This window comes from Neovison vison, chromosome X, assembly GCF_020171115.1.
Source record: "Neovison vison isolate M4711 chromosome X, ASM_NN_V1, whole genome shotgun sequence".
NCBI lineage: Eukaryota > Metazoa > Chordata > Mammalia > Carnivora > Mustelidae > Neogale > Neogale vison.
The window spans coordinates 120,072,142-120,090,131 of NC_058105.1; the positions used below are offsets into that span (position 1 = coordinate 120,072,142).

At 43.0% G+C, this 17,990-nt stretch overlaps 1 protein-coding gene across 1 annotated transcript in view; it reads right to left on the reverse strand.

Annotated features, from left to right (window-relative positions):
* The window catches only part of BMX (BMX non-receptor tyrosine kinase), a 47,179-nt gene extending 29,413 nt beyond the window's left edge, over window positions 1-17,766 (reverse strand). The window contains exons 1-7 of the mRNA XM_044234763.1: window positions 17,660-17,766; window positions 16,557-16,703; window positions 15,890-15,994; window positions 14,351-14,432; window positions 9,302-9,421; window positions 6,266-6,330; window positions 1,558-1,733 (exon numbers count right to left, since the gene is read on the reverse strand). Of these exons, the coding sequence (XP_044090698.1) occupies window positions 1,558-1,733; window positions 6,266-6,330; window positions 9,302-9,421; window positions 14,351-14,432; window positions 15,890-15,994; window positions 16,557-16,694 (686 nt within the window). The 5' untranslated portion in view covers window positions 16,695-16,703; window positions 17,660-17,766. The remainder of the gene's footprint in view (window positions 1-1,557; window positions 1,734-6,265; window positions 6,331-9,301; window positions 9,422-14,350; window positions 14,433-15,889; window positions 15,995-16,556; window positions 16,704-17,659) is intronic.
* Between the last annotated feature and the right edge of the window lie 224 nt (window positions 17,767-17,990).

Consider the following 17,990-nt stretch of genomic DNA (forward strand, 5'->3'; position numbering starts at 1 on the left):
AGACCTTTAAGCCATCATCATCTTTCACTCACTGATGCAATGCTACTCAGGCTAAGAAGTGATTCATTGATTCTTTGTTCAGATGGCCAGGTTTCTCAAGTTCTAGGGAAAAATCCAAGGTCGGGACTGAATCTGGGATGCAAAACCTAAGGGGGTGTCAGAAAAACTCAGTAACGTGTTGATGAAACTTTTTAAAGATAAAAATTAATGAAAAAATCTGTGACGAAAAAAATGTCAACAATTTCAATAAAGATAGGATCTAGCCATCCAGGCGTTGGTGGCTGTACAACCACACCCCCCAGCCCGTGAATTAATAGTGCCGACTACTTGTTTGAATACTGATCAGTTTCACCATACATTTCCCTCAGTGGATCCCTGGGGCTTCCAGTAGGGAGGGGGCCTTGCACAAAGCTGACATGACACCCGCTTTCCTAGGATCTGTGTCTTTCAATGGTCTCCTTCCACAAGAAGACTGGATTGCAGGCAAATAAATGGGACATGTCGCCTCAGGCGCTAGGTATAGATTAATACACTTGGACTCTAGCTCCACTTTGAAATGAAAAGCACCGCAATTTGTTATGCCAAAAGCAACAGCAAGAATACACCTACATTCTCTCAAGTTCCGTGTGGCCCTGTGTCTGTGTCACTGGTACAGTGAGGCATTTGCTTTGGGTGGATGATGAGGATGGAAAGAATAAAAAATAATAATAATAATAAGGGCACGGGGGAGAAAACAAAGAAAGGAGATGCCTGGGACCAAGGGATATTCTACATTATTGGGAAAGACAGACCCCGGTGCCCTGCAGGAAGGCTAATGACTGGGTGAGGGGATGTCAGACAGTGAAGAACGTGATGGGGAGGAAGGCTGGAGCAAGAGGGAAGGACAGTCACTTGACTTTTTTTCTATTGTCATCTTGAGATTCAATCCAATCTTTAGTGAATATCAAGTATGGAGCCTTCAAGGTAATTTTCAGTCTGGCCTTAGGTAGCAACTTTTGGCTTAAGGGTATGTGCTATGGTGAGTGCTGCGAAGTGTGTAAGCCTGACGATTCACAGACCTGTACCCCTGGGGCTAATAATACACTGTATGTTAATAAAAATAATTGATTAAAAACAAGTGAGGCGACTTATGTCAGGAAAGGTGAAAGGTGCCCATCCGGAGAAGGCAGCCAAGGCCTCGCTGGGAGGGTTACTTGTCATTTGTAAGCACAGGACAAAAGTAAGCCCACCCCGAACTACCTCATGTAAAGGGTATATTTTAAAGCTTCCAAGTTCTGACATGTAGGGTTATTTGGAGGAAAGGAGGAGAGAAAGAGGAGGGAATAAAATGTGCAAGTATCATTTAGATCACAGATCTGATCATAGGTGGGAAGTCCATGCCTTTCGGTCCCAGCAGGGCACCTGCTCGGCCAGACTTCAGGCTCAAGCGCTGAGCCTTTTCGGAAAGGGTGGCCCTTCTCAACTAAGGCCCGTGTGGACAGCTTTGAGGCTGACATCCAAGGCTGTGGGTAATTCTAGCCTACATGCTGGGGAGCCCAACTGGGAGCTGAAGATTACCTTTTCAGTTTCCTTACTTTCCACCAGTCAGGGCAATCTTCTCTTGGAGTACCCTGCGTGTTGACAGTCAGCTGAGAGCCGTAGTTTTTCTTGGAGTCACTGTCATACTGGGCCATGGTGGTACTTGAGGATGGTTCATTCATTCTGAAAACAGGAACTGCTCGAGGAATCTTCAGCTTTGGAGGAGAAGAGATTTTAATATATCACAGTGAGACACAGATGCAGGCACTGGGAACTAACAAGCCAAGTACATTAGCTCTTCGGAAGGAAGGAAGGAAAAGGAAAGGAAAGGAAGACAAGGGCAACAAAGGCAGTACTAAGTATAGGCAAAGATCTGGAGCAACTGGAGCTCTCATACTGGGCTGGTTGCAGTACGGAGCGCATAAACACATTGAAAAGTGGTTTGCAGAATCTACTGAGGTCAACTGTGCACGTACCCTACGATCCAGAAAGTCTATACGTACGTCCAGCAGTGAAATCAAATGACACATGTAAGAATGTTCATAGCACAATTATTTCCATTCGATAAAAACCGGAAATGACCTAAATGTCCATTTAAAGGGGAAGATAATAAACTTATTTGATATTAAACATAAGGTGCTACCCTTCTGGTCCTGAAGATAGAGGAGGGGGCCAGAAATCAAAGAACATAGGTGGCCCCTAGGAGCTGGAAAAGGCAAGGTGATGGATTTTTTCCCCCTCTAAAGCCTCCAGAAGGAATGCAGCTGTGTGGACCCATTTTATGTTAGACTTCTGACCTTCAGAGTTTCAAGAAAATAAGTTTGTGTTGCTTTAAGTCACTCAATTTTGGTGATTTGTTATAGTAGCAATAAAATGAACATAGGAGTATTTTCACACAGTGGAATCCTCTACAGCAGTGAGAGGAAAGTACAACCACACGCTAAAGTGTCAGTCTCACAGAAAGATAACACACGATGATGATGTGCTTTATGATCCCATTTACGTAAAGGTCAAAACCAAGCACGTGAGCTATGATGTTGTAAGTCAGGCTAGTGAGTACTCTCAGTGGGATGGAGTGAAAGGAACACGATGGTACCCCGGGGTTCTGAGATGTTCTGTTCCTTGATTTGAGTGAGAGTTATACAGATGTGTTCGGTTTGTGAAAAGTTGTCAAGCTGAACACTTCGGGCGCGTATACTTGTCCAAGTGCATGTTATATCTCAATTAAAAATTCATGTAAAAAGATGTGAGGTCTGCATTTAATTTTTCATACTCATATTTTTACTTCTTTGCAGGGATCGACATCCCAGTGCTGGACACTATTTATGAGCTATGTGGTCCCATCCAGAGATAAATGCTCCAGAAAGTTCCCTAAACAGAAATCTGAACAGAAGGGCTAAAAGTGGATTTTTAATTTCCTCCACTCTGCAAAGTAAGTCCTCTACAGAATGTTCTGGTAAAAACAAAGGTAAACACATTTTTCATGATACTCTCGCTGATCCTTGATCCCTTAGGGCAGCTTACAATCAAAACAGACTTACAAATCCTTGGCTGCTGATTTGCCTGACTGATAATTTTCAGCACATTTCCCAAAGAATTCGTTGCCAGAGATTAGATGCAATAGTTTCTGGCTCCTAAATTATCCTCTGCTCTTAGATTTGTTTAAAACAAATTTTACTGAACTATGATTTGCATACCATGAAAATTACCCTTCATCAGTGTAGAATTCAGAGACTTTTGGTAAAATTGTCCAGATGGACAAACCATCACCACAATCCAGACGGAGCACATTGCCATCACTCGTGTAAGGCCCTTGTGACTGTGAATAGTCACCTGTTCCCAACCTGGCCCTGGGCAACCTCTAGTCAATCCTTTGTTCCTGTAAATTTGCTTATTCTGGTATATATCTGCTCTTAGGTGTTTTATAAAGCCATAATTTTCAAGCTTCAGGACTGGAGCATGGAGCCAAACCAAAATAACAATGTTGCTGATAACAAAATCCTCAAACCTGAACAACTATATTAGTTTCCTTGGGCTGCCATAACAAACCAGTACACATTCAGTGGATTGAAACAACAGAGATTTGTTCTCTCGCTGTTCAGGAGGCCCAGGTCCAAAATCAGGGCTTCACTATGACTGTGCTCCCTGTGAAAGCTCTGTGGGAGAATATTCGTTGGCCACTTCTAACTTCCGGTGGTTCTAGCATTCTTTGACTTGTGGCAGCATAACTCGAATCTCCTGCATAGGTGTTTATTTATTTATGCATTTAAATTTTAGGTTTAGTTAACATACAGTACAATATTGGCTTCGGGAGAAGAATTCAGTGATCCATCAGTGACATACAACACCCAGGGCTCATCACAAGAAGGTGCTGTCCTTGGTACTCATCACCCATCTAGCCCATCCCCTTGCCCACCTCCCTTCATCAACCCCTTAGTTCTTTATCATTAAGAGTCTCTTACGGCCTGTTTCCCTCTCTCTCTTCCCCCTATCCCTGCCATATGCTCATCTGTTTTCTTTCTTAAATTCCACATGAGTGAGATCATATGGTATTTGTCTTTCTTTGACTTATTTTTCTTAGTTTTATACTCTCCAGCTCCATCCACATCACCGTGAATGGCAAAATTTCATTCTTTTTGTTGGCTGAATAATATTCCATTGTACAGATATACCACTTCTTCTTTATCCATTCATCAGTGAGGGACATTTTGGCTCTCTCCATAGTTCGGATATTGTTGGTAATGCTGTTACAAACGTCGGGGTGCATGTATCCCTTTGAATCAGTATTTTTGTATCCTTTGGGTAAATACCTAGTAGTGCGATTGCTGGGTCACAGGGTAGTTCTGTTTTCAACTTTCTGGGGAACCTCCATCCTATTTTCCAGAGTAGCTGCACCAGCTTGCATTCCCCCTAACAGTGTAGGAGGGTTACTCTTCCACTGCATCTTTGCCAACCCCTATTGTTTCTTGTGTTGTTAAATTTAGCCATTCTGACAGGTGTGAGGTGATATCTAATGGTGGTTTTGATTTGTGTTTCCCTGATGATGAGTGATGTTGAACATCTTTTCATGTGTCTGTTGGCCATCTGGATGTCTTCTTTAAAAAAGCGTCTATTCATGTCATCTGCCCATTTCTTAACTGGATTATTTGTTTTCTGATCTGCCTAGGTCTTTAAATGGCCTTCTTCTCTGTGTATCTCCCTGTGTCCTCTACTCTTCTTATAAGGATACATCCTTAGCAAGTATGATCTCACCTTCGTCCTTAATTAATTACATCTGCAAAAACCTGTTTCCAAATAAGGTCACATTCTGAGGTTCTAGGTGAACATGAAATTTAGGAGATACAATTTAACCTCCTCTAATGGATTTCCTTTTGTCCTTCATGTTGGTTCATAAAGATTATGTGGCTTTTACTTAGAAAGAGAGGGATGTGTGTGTGTGTGTGTGTGTGTGTGTGTGATTGTGTGCAGCTGAAAATAAGTACCCAAGACACCATAGAGCGAATGGATGGGTAGAGACACTCCTTTACTTCTGGGAGAGCATCTAGAGCATTGCCGGGAGGCCATTTTATGTGTCCCCTGGCATTTGAGGAGGCTGACATCTGCCTCAGAAGCCTAAAAGTAGGAGGCTATGGCTACACACCTGAAAGCAGAGCAAAAACAGAGCAGCAGCCTGTATTGCAAGAGTGAGTCACATACAGTTGTACCAACCAGAGCAGTCAGTTTTGTCTGTTGTACTGTAGGCCAACTCCACCCTTGGGAGAGGGTTCTGGGAGCCATCTTGAAAGGAACTCTGCCCAAGATGGGTGAATTGACCCAGCAGAAATGTGAAGACTAGAAACTCAAGAGCTAAGGGTCAAGACAACCACTCCATCATAAAAATCCATTTCGATCTGCACTCTCGTGGGGAACCCACAAAGTTTCCCATAAGCTAGAGTCAGCATTAGACAACTGTCTCACCCAGAAGCCACCCCTGCCAAAATCATGACGTAATCTGCCACAAATGACTGTTCCTAATGAACAGAACCCCCTCTTCCTGGGCCCCAACCATGAAAGAATCAGAAATCTCAGCTTCTCCATGGCTCTCTCCCCCAAAGCAGGCAGCCAGCTAGCTGATGCACACCTGAGCTATGTGAAGGGGAGAAGCTGTAACTTGGAATGACGTTTGGAAGTGTATGTTTATAACATTGGATAGGACAATGTAGAGGTTCTTCTCGTGTCTACTAGTAATTGGGACATTTTGTTTCATCTAAGAGCAGCTGGAAAACTATGGAATCTCCCTAAGATTCCATTCAGGGACAGAGAAGAAGGCCCACCAAGTGGCTTTTGAAGGGAAAGAATTAGGTTATTTTCTGCTTGTGCCCTATGAAGTCCCATCCTTCATCAGGATGCCTGCATGAGGCAGTCTTGGCCATGCAGCTGCTGGGGGAGGAATGATAGCTAATTACACCTGCCTGTCCTGTGTGATGCCATCATAAGGACGTCTCCCACACGCACCCATTTTTTGGTGACTATTTATGTGCTTACAGGTTAGAAAAGGCTCAGTTATTAAGTACAACAATACAAAATGGTAAAAGGATTCACTATTTGGACTTGGCATTCAATGCTGCCATTGCTATCTGTGATAGCTTACCTCTGTCCTCTCTTTCCTCAGTCCCAGTGCAGGCCACATTTTCCAGTCTTGAATCTGGCAACTCATGGTTTATTTAATATGTCCTGACTATGCAAAAATTTTTTAATATTAACTTACCACTCTGTCTGGGAAGATGGGAACTCTGTGTTTCTCTTCATGGGTTGTAACGTGCAGATCAGCATCTGAAAAGCAAAACCAAATAATATCAGAAGGAACTTTTAAACAAAACAAAGCAGATGTTAGGAATCAAAAGGATGAACTAGCTTATGTGATCAATGCTTCAGATGACTTGAATTTAGACACAGCACTTGGAGTGATTTTGTTGTTTTCCTGCATAACACCCAACTCAAACACCACTGCTCCCCCCTTGGTTATCAATATCCTCCCCAAATGGATAAAAACGTTCAAGTTCCTCTAAATCCTGTAAACTATTAATTTATACCACATTTCCACCTTGTGTTTGAAATGCAGGTATCTAATCTCTTTGGGTAGTACCTATGACGCTAGGTGTCAAGAATCCATGTCTGATTCCTCTTTGATTGACTCATACGAGATGCTTATAAGTACTTGATTTATTTTTTTAAGATTTTATTTATTTATGTGAGAGAGGGAGAGTGCACAAGAAGTGGGGTGGGGGGTTGGTCAGAGAGAGAAGCAGACTCCTTGATGAGCAGAGAGTCCAACCCGGGGCTGGATCCCGGGACTCCAGGATCATGACCTGAGCCTAAGGCAGATGCTTAACCGAATGAGCCAACCAGGTATCCCCAGGTAGTGATTTATAAGTGAACAAACCTGTCTCCGACTTTTTTCCATTTCTTTTTTTTTAATTTTTTTATTTTTTATTAACATATAATGTGTTATTAGCCCCAGGGGTACAGGTCTGTGAATCGCCAGGTTTACACACTTCACAGCCATCACCATAGCACATACCCTCCCCAATGTCCATAACCCAACCACCCTCTCTTTTTTTCCATTTCTTTTGACAATTGCTGGATTCTGCCCAGGCTATGGGTGTAAAGCCATTAGATGCCTTACAAATAGAGCGGCCATACAATTTACTAAGCAGTCCGGAACATTTCTTACAGGGATAGGTAAGTTTTTAATAATTATGCCAGGTCGCCAGCTGCAGAATGAGACTGCTCCCAACGAACTGGGGGATATGGTAAATTTACTTGTAGGCCACGCACGTACCCTGGAAAAGGAATGGCCCAGGACATTTTGGAGACAGAAGGAAGCAAGAGCTTGCAACTATTTCCTTCCTAGTAACTGTACCCGTGGGCCACCCTGTAACCCAGCAGAGGAATAAGTTATAATCGGCTAGCTAAACGATATGATAGCTGCTCATGGACCCACGGCAGCTCCAAATTCTGTAGTTTTCCTCAGAGGCTGGCAAAGAGCCTGTCGCACCCAGAACATATGGCAGATGCCATCCAGACCGAGCCTAGGATGAAAGTCCCAAGGGAGTGCTCTCTCTGGCCTTTTCTCCTGCTTCTTCCCAGGAAGTTAGGGTCAGAGCTAGAATCTGGCCTGCTGGGTAATGGTACCAGATCACTGACAGAATAATTGGGAGAAAGAATTAATGCTGTAAGCAAACATTATTCCTCAGCCCCTTAAGGGGAGGGAGGAATCCATATACAATAATTTCTGTATAGTTCATCAAATCACAATAATTCCTAAATATAAAGGGCAATGTGATATATTTAAGATTAATAAATATTTGTTGTGTAGTCTAATTAAGATAGAAAACACCATGAACATTTATTCATTGATTTTTGTTGTCAAATTACTAGTAATACCATTAATGAGACTGTCAGGTGTCAATACTATACTGGAGTAAATTTGAATAATAGCTCATGTCCTCGTGTCTTTTATAATTCACAAAGAGGTATCATACCGCTGACCTTATTCAGTTCATTAAAGTTGTGATCCAAGCACATTTTGTTCAAGCTGGTAAAACTGTTACCAGAATAACTTCTCCTTTTTAATTTATTCATAATTTATGGCTGTTACACAGTGATAAACTTCTAAAATTTATAAGACTGCCTCATGGGGCACCTGGGTGGCTCAGTCAGTTAAGTGTCTGACTCCTAGTTTCAGCTCAGGTCCTGATCGCAGGGTTTCAGGATCGTGGGATCGAGCCCCATCTGGGGCTCCACGTTCAGTGTGGAGTCTGCTTGTCCTTTTCCCTCTCCTGACGTTTAAATAAGCATCTTAAAGAACAGAAGATGATTTCTGCTGGGAATTCCTTGGGGAGGGACATGACCCAAGAGAATGAAGTAATAGGGAGCCCTCTTTTTACTCAATAAAAGCATGAACTATACAAAGCTTATATAATAATAAACAATATTTAAATAATAAAATAAATAAAATCTTTTTTAAAATCTTAAAAAAGAAAAAAAGACCATCTCATGTAAATATCCTAGAGATGGGATGAGACCCTATAGTGCATAAGCAGAAAATGACCTAATTCCTTCCCTCCCTTAGCCCTTCAAAGCCACTTGGTGGGCCTTCCTTTCTGTCCCCAGATAAAATATTAGGCAGATTTTCTTAGGAATATAACTCTGGGTAGAATCTGATTGCCCTTAAAGCAGATCCTTCACTACCTTCTGTGGTGTGATTACGAAATCAGTAAACATGCCCAGAATGGTAAGCCCTTTAAATATGTCTTTTAAAACTTGATCGTCCATCAGTTTGGTATTTATAGTGATTCAAAGTGTCACTTAAAGTTTTATCCCTTGACGTATTGTTAAAAAGAACATTGGTTTTTTTTTAGTTTATTATTTTAGGCTATGAACCATGGTGATATGTTCACCATATTCTACCCACTGGGAGTTTATCTTAAACCAGAAAGAATTATGGGAGGAAATAAATAGCTCCTTGCTCGATTCATGATTCCAATTAAAAAAAAATTTCTCATGAAATGAAAGAACAGCAAATGTTAATATCGTTATCATTTCAATGAACATGACTCAGTTGACCCTAGAATAGACTTCATCTGCCCAATAGCATTTTTTGAGGCTGGGTTTACATGATGTCAACCAATGTGGCACATCTTGTTTTCCCAAGCTGGTGAGCTATTCTGGAATTTGGCAGGTTTGCCTCACGGGGCCCCGTCCTCCCAGGGTCCCACCCATTGTGGGGGGGTCACCTTACATGCTTCCCAGAGGGTACATCCTGGGGCCGCTTTGCAACTCTGTTGGCAGCACAGGAACTTTCCGTCCACGAAGAACCCACTATGGTACTTGATCAGCAAGTGAGGGTTGCCCCTTATCTCTGGGGAACAGGCAGGAAGAAAATACAGCATGCGCAAATGTTGGCCCAAGAGAAGAAACACATTCAGTAAGGGCTGTTATCACAGAACAATGAAAACCTTATTTTGCCAGCAACCAGAGTAAGAGCAAACGGCTCCCCAAGGATATAAGTCTTTCACTCCGAAGTTCATAAGCCAAAAATTTGCTTAAAAATCTACCCAGGTATAGAGTGAGAACAACACACGAGAATTTCTATCAGTCTTACAAAAAAAAAAAACAACCAACGACAACACTAGAAAGTGTATATGCAGATTAACTTGGTGGTCTAGGGTTTTAGAAATACATCTGTAAAGGAAACAAGTGGGTTAGGGCACATGGGGTTCAAGGGGCTGAAGGATAGGCCTAGATCTCCCCAAGAAGAGAAGGTTCTAATGAACATGTGCTTTCCTCAGCTCCTCATTCTGAAATATTTTAAAGGCACAGATGAGTTTCAAGGATAGTACAATGAATGTCTGTTACCCTTCACCCAGCCTCACCAATTTTTAACTATTTACCATATTTGCTTTTCTTTCTCTCTGTTCATACATACTATTACTATTAAAATTTTTGAAATTATTACTACATTTTGTTAACTATTTGAAAGTAAGTTGCGGATATCATGACCTAAATAACATCACCGATAAATATATCAGCATTTAACTTTTGTTAGTAGGGACAGTCTGTTACATAACCATGATACAGTTATCAAATTCAGGAACTTTGACACTGATACAACACTACTGTTGAGTATCTTATAGTCAAAATTTTCCCAACTGTACCAGTAATATACCTTTTATAAGCATTCACTGTTTCTGATTGGGGATCCAATCCAGAATCACAGTGGTTTCTCTTGATCTGGAACTGTCGGGAAACAATAGTTTCCCTTGATCTGGAACTGTCCCTCATCTCTGCTTTGTCTCTTGTGACTTTGACTTGTTTACACTAAGGAATGGATTGTTTGTGTGGCTACTTTTCTAGGAATAGGTGCATATTTTAAAAAATAATGAGAACAGGGCAATGTTTAATCTAAAGAAATGAAATTCTTTTTTTAAAATATGCTGTTATTTTTTAAAGATTTATTCAGGCACTATAGAGAGGCAGGGCATGGGTGGGGCAGAGGGAGAGGGAGAGAGAATCACAAGCAGACTCTGCCAAGTACGAAGCCTGATATAGAGCTCGATCCCATGACTCTGAGACCATGACCTGAGCCAAAACCAAGAGTCAGACACTCAACCAACTGTGCTACCCAGGTGTCCCCAAAGAAATGAAGTTCTAATACTGGAGTAGAATACTGTTTCTACAACAAATGAGCGTCTCTCAAAACATAGCTGAGAAACCTACAAGATCTTAGTAGAGAACAGTTCAAGGAAAGTCTCTAGATGGAGAGGGCTGATTCTATGTGTGACTTTCCTCGTGATTTTATATTCATTTTAAGCCTTCCTTGTTTTAATCCCAGGAGAGTTCTGTTCCTCCTTTTCAACCCCGATTCAAGGAAGTGTTTGGAGATACTAAGTGCTTTACTGGGTCATCGGATCATTTCCAAACCATAATGTATGTAAAGCAGCCAGCTCTGTGTTTGGCTCAGAGCACATGTTCAATGAACAGTGGGCTTTCAGTGTTATCATTCCCTTAGGTTAGCTCAGCTCAGCCTAGCTGAAAGCACTGGTATTTTTTTTTTTTTAAGATTTTAATTTTATTTATTTGACAGAGAGATCACAAGTAAGCAGAGAGGCAGGCAGAGAGAGAGGAGGAAGCAGGCTCCCTGCTGAGCAGAGAACCCGATGTGGGGCTCAATCCCAGGACCCAGAGATCATGACCTGAGCCGAAGGCAGCGGCCCAACCCACTGAGACACCCAGGTGCCCCAAAAGCACTGGTATTTAAAAAAAAAAAAACCTTCACTAAGTATTAATGGGAACTAAAGGGAAATTATTGCAGAAGTCCCAAAAAGCCAAAGGAGTTAAAATTATAAAACGCTAGTTTCTGACTCGGAACTGGTGGTCATTGACCACCATTGACCAAATGGTCATTGCAATTCCTTGGGCACGAGACTTGCCTTCCAGCTCTCCAAGCTCCTGCTTCCCACATGCCAGGATTCCTGTTATTTCCTACTACATCGATTTTGTTTCCTGGGTAACTATTTCTTTTCCAATCAAGTCCAGAAGTCCACATGGCGACACTCCAGCCATTTAATCATGACAATAAGAGGACCTGAGTGTGGAGAGGTGGTCTAACTTGCTCAAGTTCATAAACCTCTAGTAAGCAGCATATCTGAAACTCAGCCCCAATATTCTTCTGTGATAATCCAATGACCAGATGCCAGCTTTCCTGTAGCATCCCCTTCGGTTTTCATCTTTGGAGGACACGCTTTTTCCGCATCTGCTCAGCTGAATTCAGAACCGCGGTGGCTGACGTGCCCCAGTCCCCACTCAGTCAGCTCAGACCTCCTGGGTCTAGGTCACCTTCTGCAAAATGCCGTGTCTCCGATTCCACCTGAGTTCATAATGCCCAAGCTAACTAGCAGACAAAAAGACTTCACAAGGGAGAGGATTTCTGTGACGAAACTTTGTTTTCCTGGGGAGGCGGGTGGTTGGCTGGCCGGCCGGCTGATGCCATCCCCTTCTCTTGTTTCCTTCAAGCCCGTCTCACCCACCTCCTCTCCAACTCTGGTCCTGCAGAAAGGCTGGAAAACCAGATACTGTCTTCCTAGCCCCCTTACGTATGGAGATGGCCACGAGACACAGATCTGGCCAGTAAACACCTGCAGGAGTTTGCAGGGGATGCTTCTGGAAAAGCTCAGAGCCTTCCCAAGAGCCTCTGAGGGTAGCAGAGCAGAAAGCTAGCGGGAGCCTGGGTCCCTACTGACTTGCCTGAGCTGCTGCCCCAGCCCGGGACCGTGTACCTCCGGACTTGTGAACGGTGTGAGAGCAACAGACGTGCCTTTGTTCCAACAGCTGCTTGGTGTCTTTTTACCTGCGTCCCCAAGCATTGTTAACGGATACACACGGCTTCCCCTGCATGCAGCAGCCCTCGTGATAAGGTCTTTCTGAAGTTTTACCAGGAGCTAAGAGATTCCCTTTTTCTTCTCTCTCTCCGCTCTCCTTTATGCTCCATTGGCCTTTACGTGAGCTCTCCAGGGCCGCCCAAACCAGCTTGCCACACATGGTTGCAGAAGGACCCTGAGGTCTGCCTCACAGCTGCACACTGGGCGGGTGGACGCTGCAACCATTCCCGGGAAGTCCCCCCCAGAGCAGCATCTTAGGGCTCGTCTACGAGGCCCCACTCTAGCCACCGGGACTCACGTTTGTGTGTTGGACCCTTCAGTATATATGTGAGTTTTATTCATTTGTGGCTCGTGATCCCTCGAGGAAAAAAGCGACATGACCTCCCATTTCATAGGGTTGGGAACCTGAGATCCAGAGACTCGAGATGGTTTCATTAGCGGACACAGCAAAGCAGGGCGCGGAGGATGTGTCTGTCGCTAAGACGGATGCCCTTCTCAGTTCAGCAAGCTGGGAGCAGGGAGAGGGAGGCTTCTGGACCTCCCTGGACCACTGGACTATCCTACAGGAGAGGTTGCTAAACCCTTTCAGGCAGAGGGAAAACGAAGCCCTATGTGTGAAGAAAAACTGAGAAAAAACCCTAACCTGAGACTCAAAGAAAACAAAACCTCACCTGGTTTCGGGGCTTGATATCTGAAATTCCACCAGTAGAGTCACACATTGGGGTTATATGCTGTCCTCACACTATCACCTGCCTGCCAAAATATCACCAGGAGGGGCACCTGGGTGGCTCAGTGGGTTAAAGCCTTTGCCTTCAGCTCAGGTCCTGATTCCAGGGTCCTGGGATCGAGCCCCACATCAGGCTTTCTGCTCAGGGGGGAATCTGCTTCCTTCTCTCTTTCTGCCTGCCTCTCTGCCTACTTGTAATCTCTGTCTGTCAAATAAATAAATAAAATCTTTTTTTTAAAAAAAAGAATATCACTGGGAGAAACATTATAGTGCCAAATAGCCAACAACGTTCTCTCTTCTACTGCAGCCTATCACCAAAGCAGCCTGAGAATCCCTGAGCAAAAGCTTCATTAAATCCCCTAGTTCTGGGGCACCTGGGTGGCTCAGTCATTAAGCATCTGCCTTCGGCTCAGGTCATGAACCCAGGGTCCTGGGATGGAGCCCTGTGTGGGCTCCTTGCTCAGCAGGAAGCCTGCTTCTCCCTCTCCCACTCCTCCGTTTGTGTTTGCTCTCTCCCTGTCTCTCTTCCTCTCTGTCAAATAAGCAAATAAAAAAAAATGAATCCCCCAGTTTTGCCTAGCATTGATACCGTACCGGTTAAAAAGCCGGGTTGGGGTAGTCGAATGGGGGTTCTCCATTATTATGTAATGGGGGTTCTCCATTATTATTATGGCCATGTCTCTTTAAGTTCACTTGTCTGGAAAAGGGAGAGTACGATGACGTTCCATGGAGTCATCAAGAAGATTACTCGAGGAAATGCTTTACGAAGTTCTTGGCATAGCAGTTGGCAGATGGTACGACCATAGTACTTCTATAGAACTTTCTGTAAACAGCCCAAGTACGGTAGCCACACAGCCGCAGAGAAGGCAGACTTTGCCCCAGGGAAAGGGCAGCCCCGTGGGTGGGGAGCAGGAGGTCTGGCTTCCTCTGAGCTGTCTGCCCTGCTGCCTTGGGGAGGGCACAACAGCCCCGCAGGGAAGTGCAGGAAAGGGAACCCGAGCTACAGGCTCAGTCCGCATAACAATGAGAATGCAAAATGAGTCTGGCAGTTTCTCCGAGGGAGGTTGTGGGAAAATCAGCAGATTGTCTCCTGGCTGTGGGTCCTTTCACGGCCCTAGCTCTCCTCCACCAAGCCTCACCAGAACTCCACGGAGAACTCCCTTTTATGACTTTTTAAAATTACCTTTTTGTAACGCTTTCAGCCACTGACTTCTGCTCTCTTCGTTTGATGCATAGACATAGAGAAGCCCATCTTTATAGACAATCTGGAAAGGGAAAGATTAGGGGCATTTAGATACAATTGCCTCCATGGTTCATTCCGGGGCAACTGCAAATTTTCTGGTATCCCAAAGAAAAGTTGAGTTTGCTTATAAAATATGCATTCACTCTGGAATTAGATGAAAAAAAAATCTAGTTATTTTTTTTCCTCCACCCCTCAATTTGTTTTATCCCAGACACTTCTCCACTTGGGAAAATCACAGCAATGATGTGTCTGACATCAGGGAACGTTGAGGACCATGGAGAATTACAGAAGTCTAAAATGTTAGATATTATAGGGGTCTTAGGAATGGTCTACCGACTCAGTGCCTGAGTCTCTTCACAGCCCATTGGAAAATATTTACCTGCTCTATCCTTAAAAATATCTTCAGGGATGAAATGTCTGTCTCTTACTTCTGCCAAGCCATTTTGGCAATTTGCATATATTCTGAGCGTTATATAGTTCATGCTTTTATTGAGTAAGAAGAATTGCTAGGAATTGCAATTGTCAGAACATTTTGGGGCACCTGGGTGGCTCAGTGGGTTAAAGCCTCTGCTTTGGGCTCAGGTCATGATCCCAGAGTCTTGGGATCCAGCCCCACATGGGGCTCTCTGCTCAGCAGAGAGCCTGCTTCCTCCTCTCTCTGCCTGCCTCTCTGCCTGCTTATGATCTCTCTCTGTCAAATAAATAAATAAAATCTTTTTAAAAAAGTCAGAACATTTTAATGTCTTCCCCACATCCTTCTCTATCTAGTTCATTCATTCAGTTTTTGTGGGTAGATGGTACAGACCCTTTATGAAATATCTGCTAATTTCTGGGCTCTTTCCTAGACAATTTCAGATCTAACCCTGTCTCGGCTCTGCGAAATATGGATGACTATGCCCACTTGGCGAATGAAGAAACAGACTTGGATAGAGAGTTGAGTGTGTTGCCTATGGTACCAGCAGTACAAGCTGTGAGGTTAGGAGCTCTGGGTGCCTCCGAAGCCTGTGGTCTTTTGAGCCTCCCATGCTTCTGTGATATGAATTTGAAGCTTCTTCCAAGAAACCCCCCTGCTTTCTTCCAATAGGAGAGTGAGGTGTGAAGCTTTCCTTTCCCTGAGGAACCAAAGCTCCTCAGCATCCCTTCATCTCAACTCACCTTCACACCCCCGCTGCATTATAACGATCTGCAAATGACTTGATTCCTTCTGGTGTGCCTGGTACCTTGGAGCCCCTTGGAAATGCTCAGCAACCTTTCATATGAAAGACTGTGGGACCCCACCGCAAGTTATGCCACTGTGGCTTACTTGCTCCCCTTTCTTTCTCTCCCTCTAGGGAACGCAGATCGGTAGATCAAATTTCAGCAAAGTGCCCGACTACCATCTGGGGATGTTCCAAGTCTGGTCATCGTCCTTGGCATTTTGCAACATCTTTCGTTATTGCCAATATGGAATTTGCAATAGAACGTTGTTCCTCCCCTTACCTGAAAGGGGTACTGTCTCTCCGCGGGGGTCTGCTCCTCAAGATTGACTTTCTCCACACACCTGATTTTCTTAATCTCAATTGATCCTTTTCTGCTGCCTCTTTTCTGAATTAAAAACCAAAATATAAGATGCCTCATGTGATACACAGCGGGACACAAAGAAAAGCATAAAGTGAAGATTATCCTGGGAGGGAGATTGAGAGATAGGACAGGTAACTGAGAATTCTTCCAATTATTCCATCAGAGTCAAAATCCAATGGCAGCAGGATATGTTTCCGATATGTTTACCCATATACTCCCCCCAAAGCAAGGCTAGAAGCAGCACTTAATTTTGTTCAATAACCTTGAAACGTATTTCCATCACCTGTGGTGTGTTTAATCTATGGAAAATCAACATTTAACTCCAGAAGGCATCTTTAAAAATTTCAAGTTGACGACCAGTGTTCTAAAGTTACAATTTGCCTTAGCAAAGTTAGCCAATATTTTAAAACCCTTTATCTTGAACTAATCAGGTCTTGGTTAAGAAAAGATAACAAGATAAGCGAAGGCAAGTTGATCTTTACTGCCTGAGCTAAGAAACCTGACATTGTTTCATTAAAATTAAGCCCTTTGTGGACACACAAGAAAAATAAATAGTAGAAAAACAATGGAATAAGCAGGCTCTCACCATTTTGTCATATTCATAGTAGGAGAGATTTGTTTTGGTTAGAACAAAAAGCCTCTCTTTGTAATTACTTGGCGACATTTTCTTTTTTTGCTGTGACCTTTTGAGAAGAAGTTCTTCTAGAATGGATTTTGTATCCATATTGTCGTCCTAAGTAAAATAAAATAATGAAAATGAGTGTTTTCACCTCGCTACATTCTCTTTTAACCTTCAGAATGTTTAGTCAACTGCTTCTCATTCAGGAATTATGCAAATAATATAATTTTTACAAATTAGGTTTAGGATTAGAGAAGAAATTTTAACTCAACAGACTCTTAAAAACACATAACTTCATTCCTACTGCCTTGGCCCTGGCTTTTATAAATATGTTGATTTATTTACAACATTTTATCTGTTTTATCTGTCACCTCCCACTCTGAATCATAAATTCACCATCTTTGAGCTCCTTTCCAGACACCTTATCAAAATTCTGCTTATTCCTTAAGGATTCTGTAGGGATTTGTTGAATCAAACTGAATATGATCAAACTTTGAAATATTTGAACTCCAGGCAGCTCGCCATTATCCGAAGTAACTGATCAACAAATTTCTGTCTATTACTGTGGCTGACTGTTTGAAAAGATCGTCCAGCCCCCTGGGAGACTCTAATATCATTGTAAGTAATACCCACAGTTCCCCATCACGATCAGATCTTTAACATAATGGAGATGGGTCTACTTTTCAATATTTCTGAGAACAAAACATTTTAAAATGCCATCAAAATCGATCTCAAAGAACTAAACAAAATTGGTACCTTACAAACTAAAAACATTCTTGGTTTTTCTTCCAAAGCCGTGGAAAGCATTAAAGCTTAAGGTATTTCTAGGAAAAAATCCATTAGTTTTCTCGTTCTACTAAGACTGTTCCTTCAACCCTCCATCCAAAATCAGGTCTGCTAATGAAAAGTAACATTTTTTTAAAAAAGTAATGTTAAGTAGTAGGCCACAAGAGATAAACTTTCTTATGTTCTTTGCTTTGTGGAATCACACATGTACCAACAGTGAGATGTTCAATAATGTCTATCTTTCTTTGTTTACTGATAATCTGAATGTCACTAACTTTACTCACCTTGCATTTGATCAGTCAGCAGGGGTGCGCTTGTGGATCCTTAATTTCCAACTCCTGAGCTCTAAGTAAAACCTTGCTGCTCTGAGGCACTCATATTCCCTCTGGCTATGCCAGGATCATGCATTACAGAGAAAATATCTGCATCCTATTTATCACTCTCCATCAGGAAGCACCCACACAGGCATTGCTCTGTTCGATGGAGGGAGGGTTTGCCAAATGAACCTGTCCAATCACTAAAGGCCACTTCTCCATGGCCCTGAGCATAATGGGCCCACTATGACAGGGAAGTGGGAGGAAAAGGAGACACAGCTAATAAACCATGGCTAGGTCC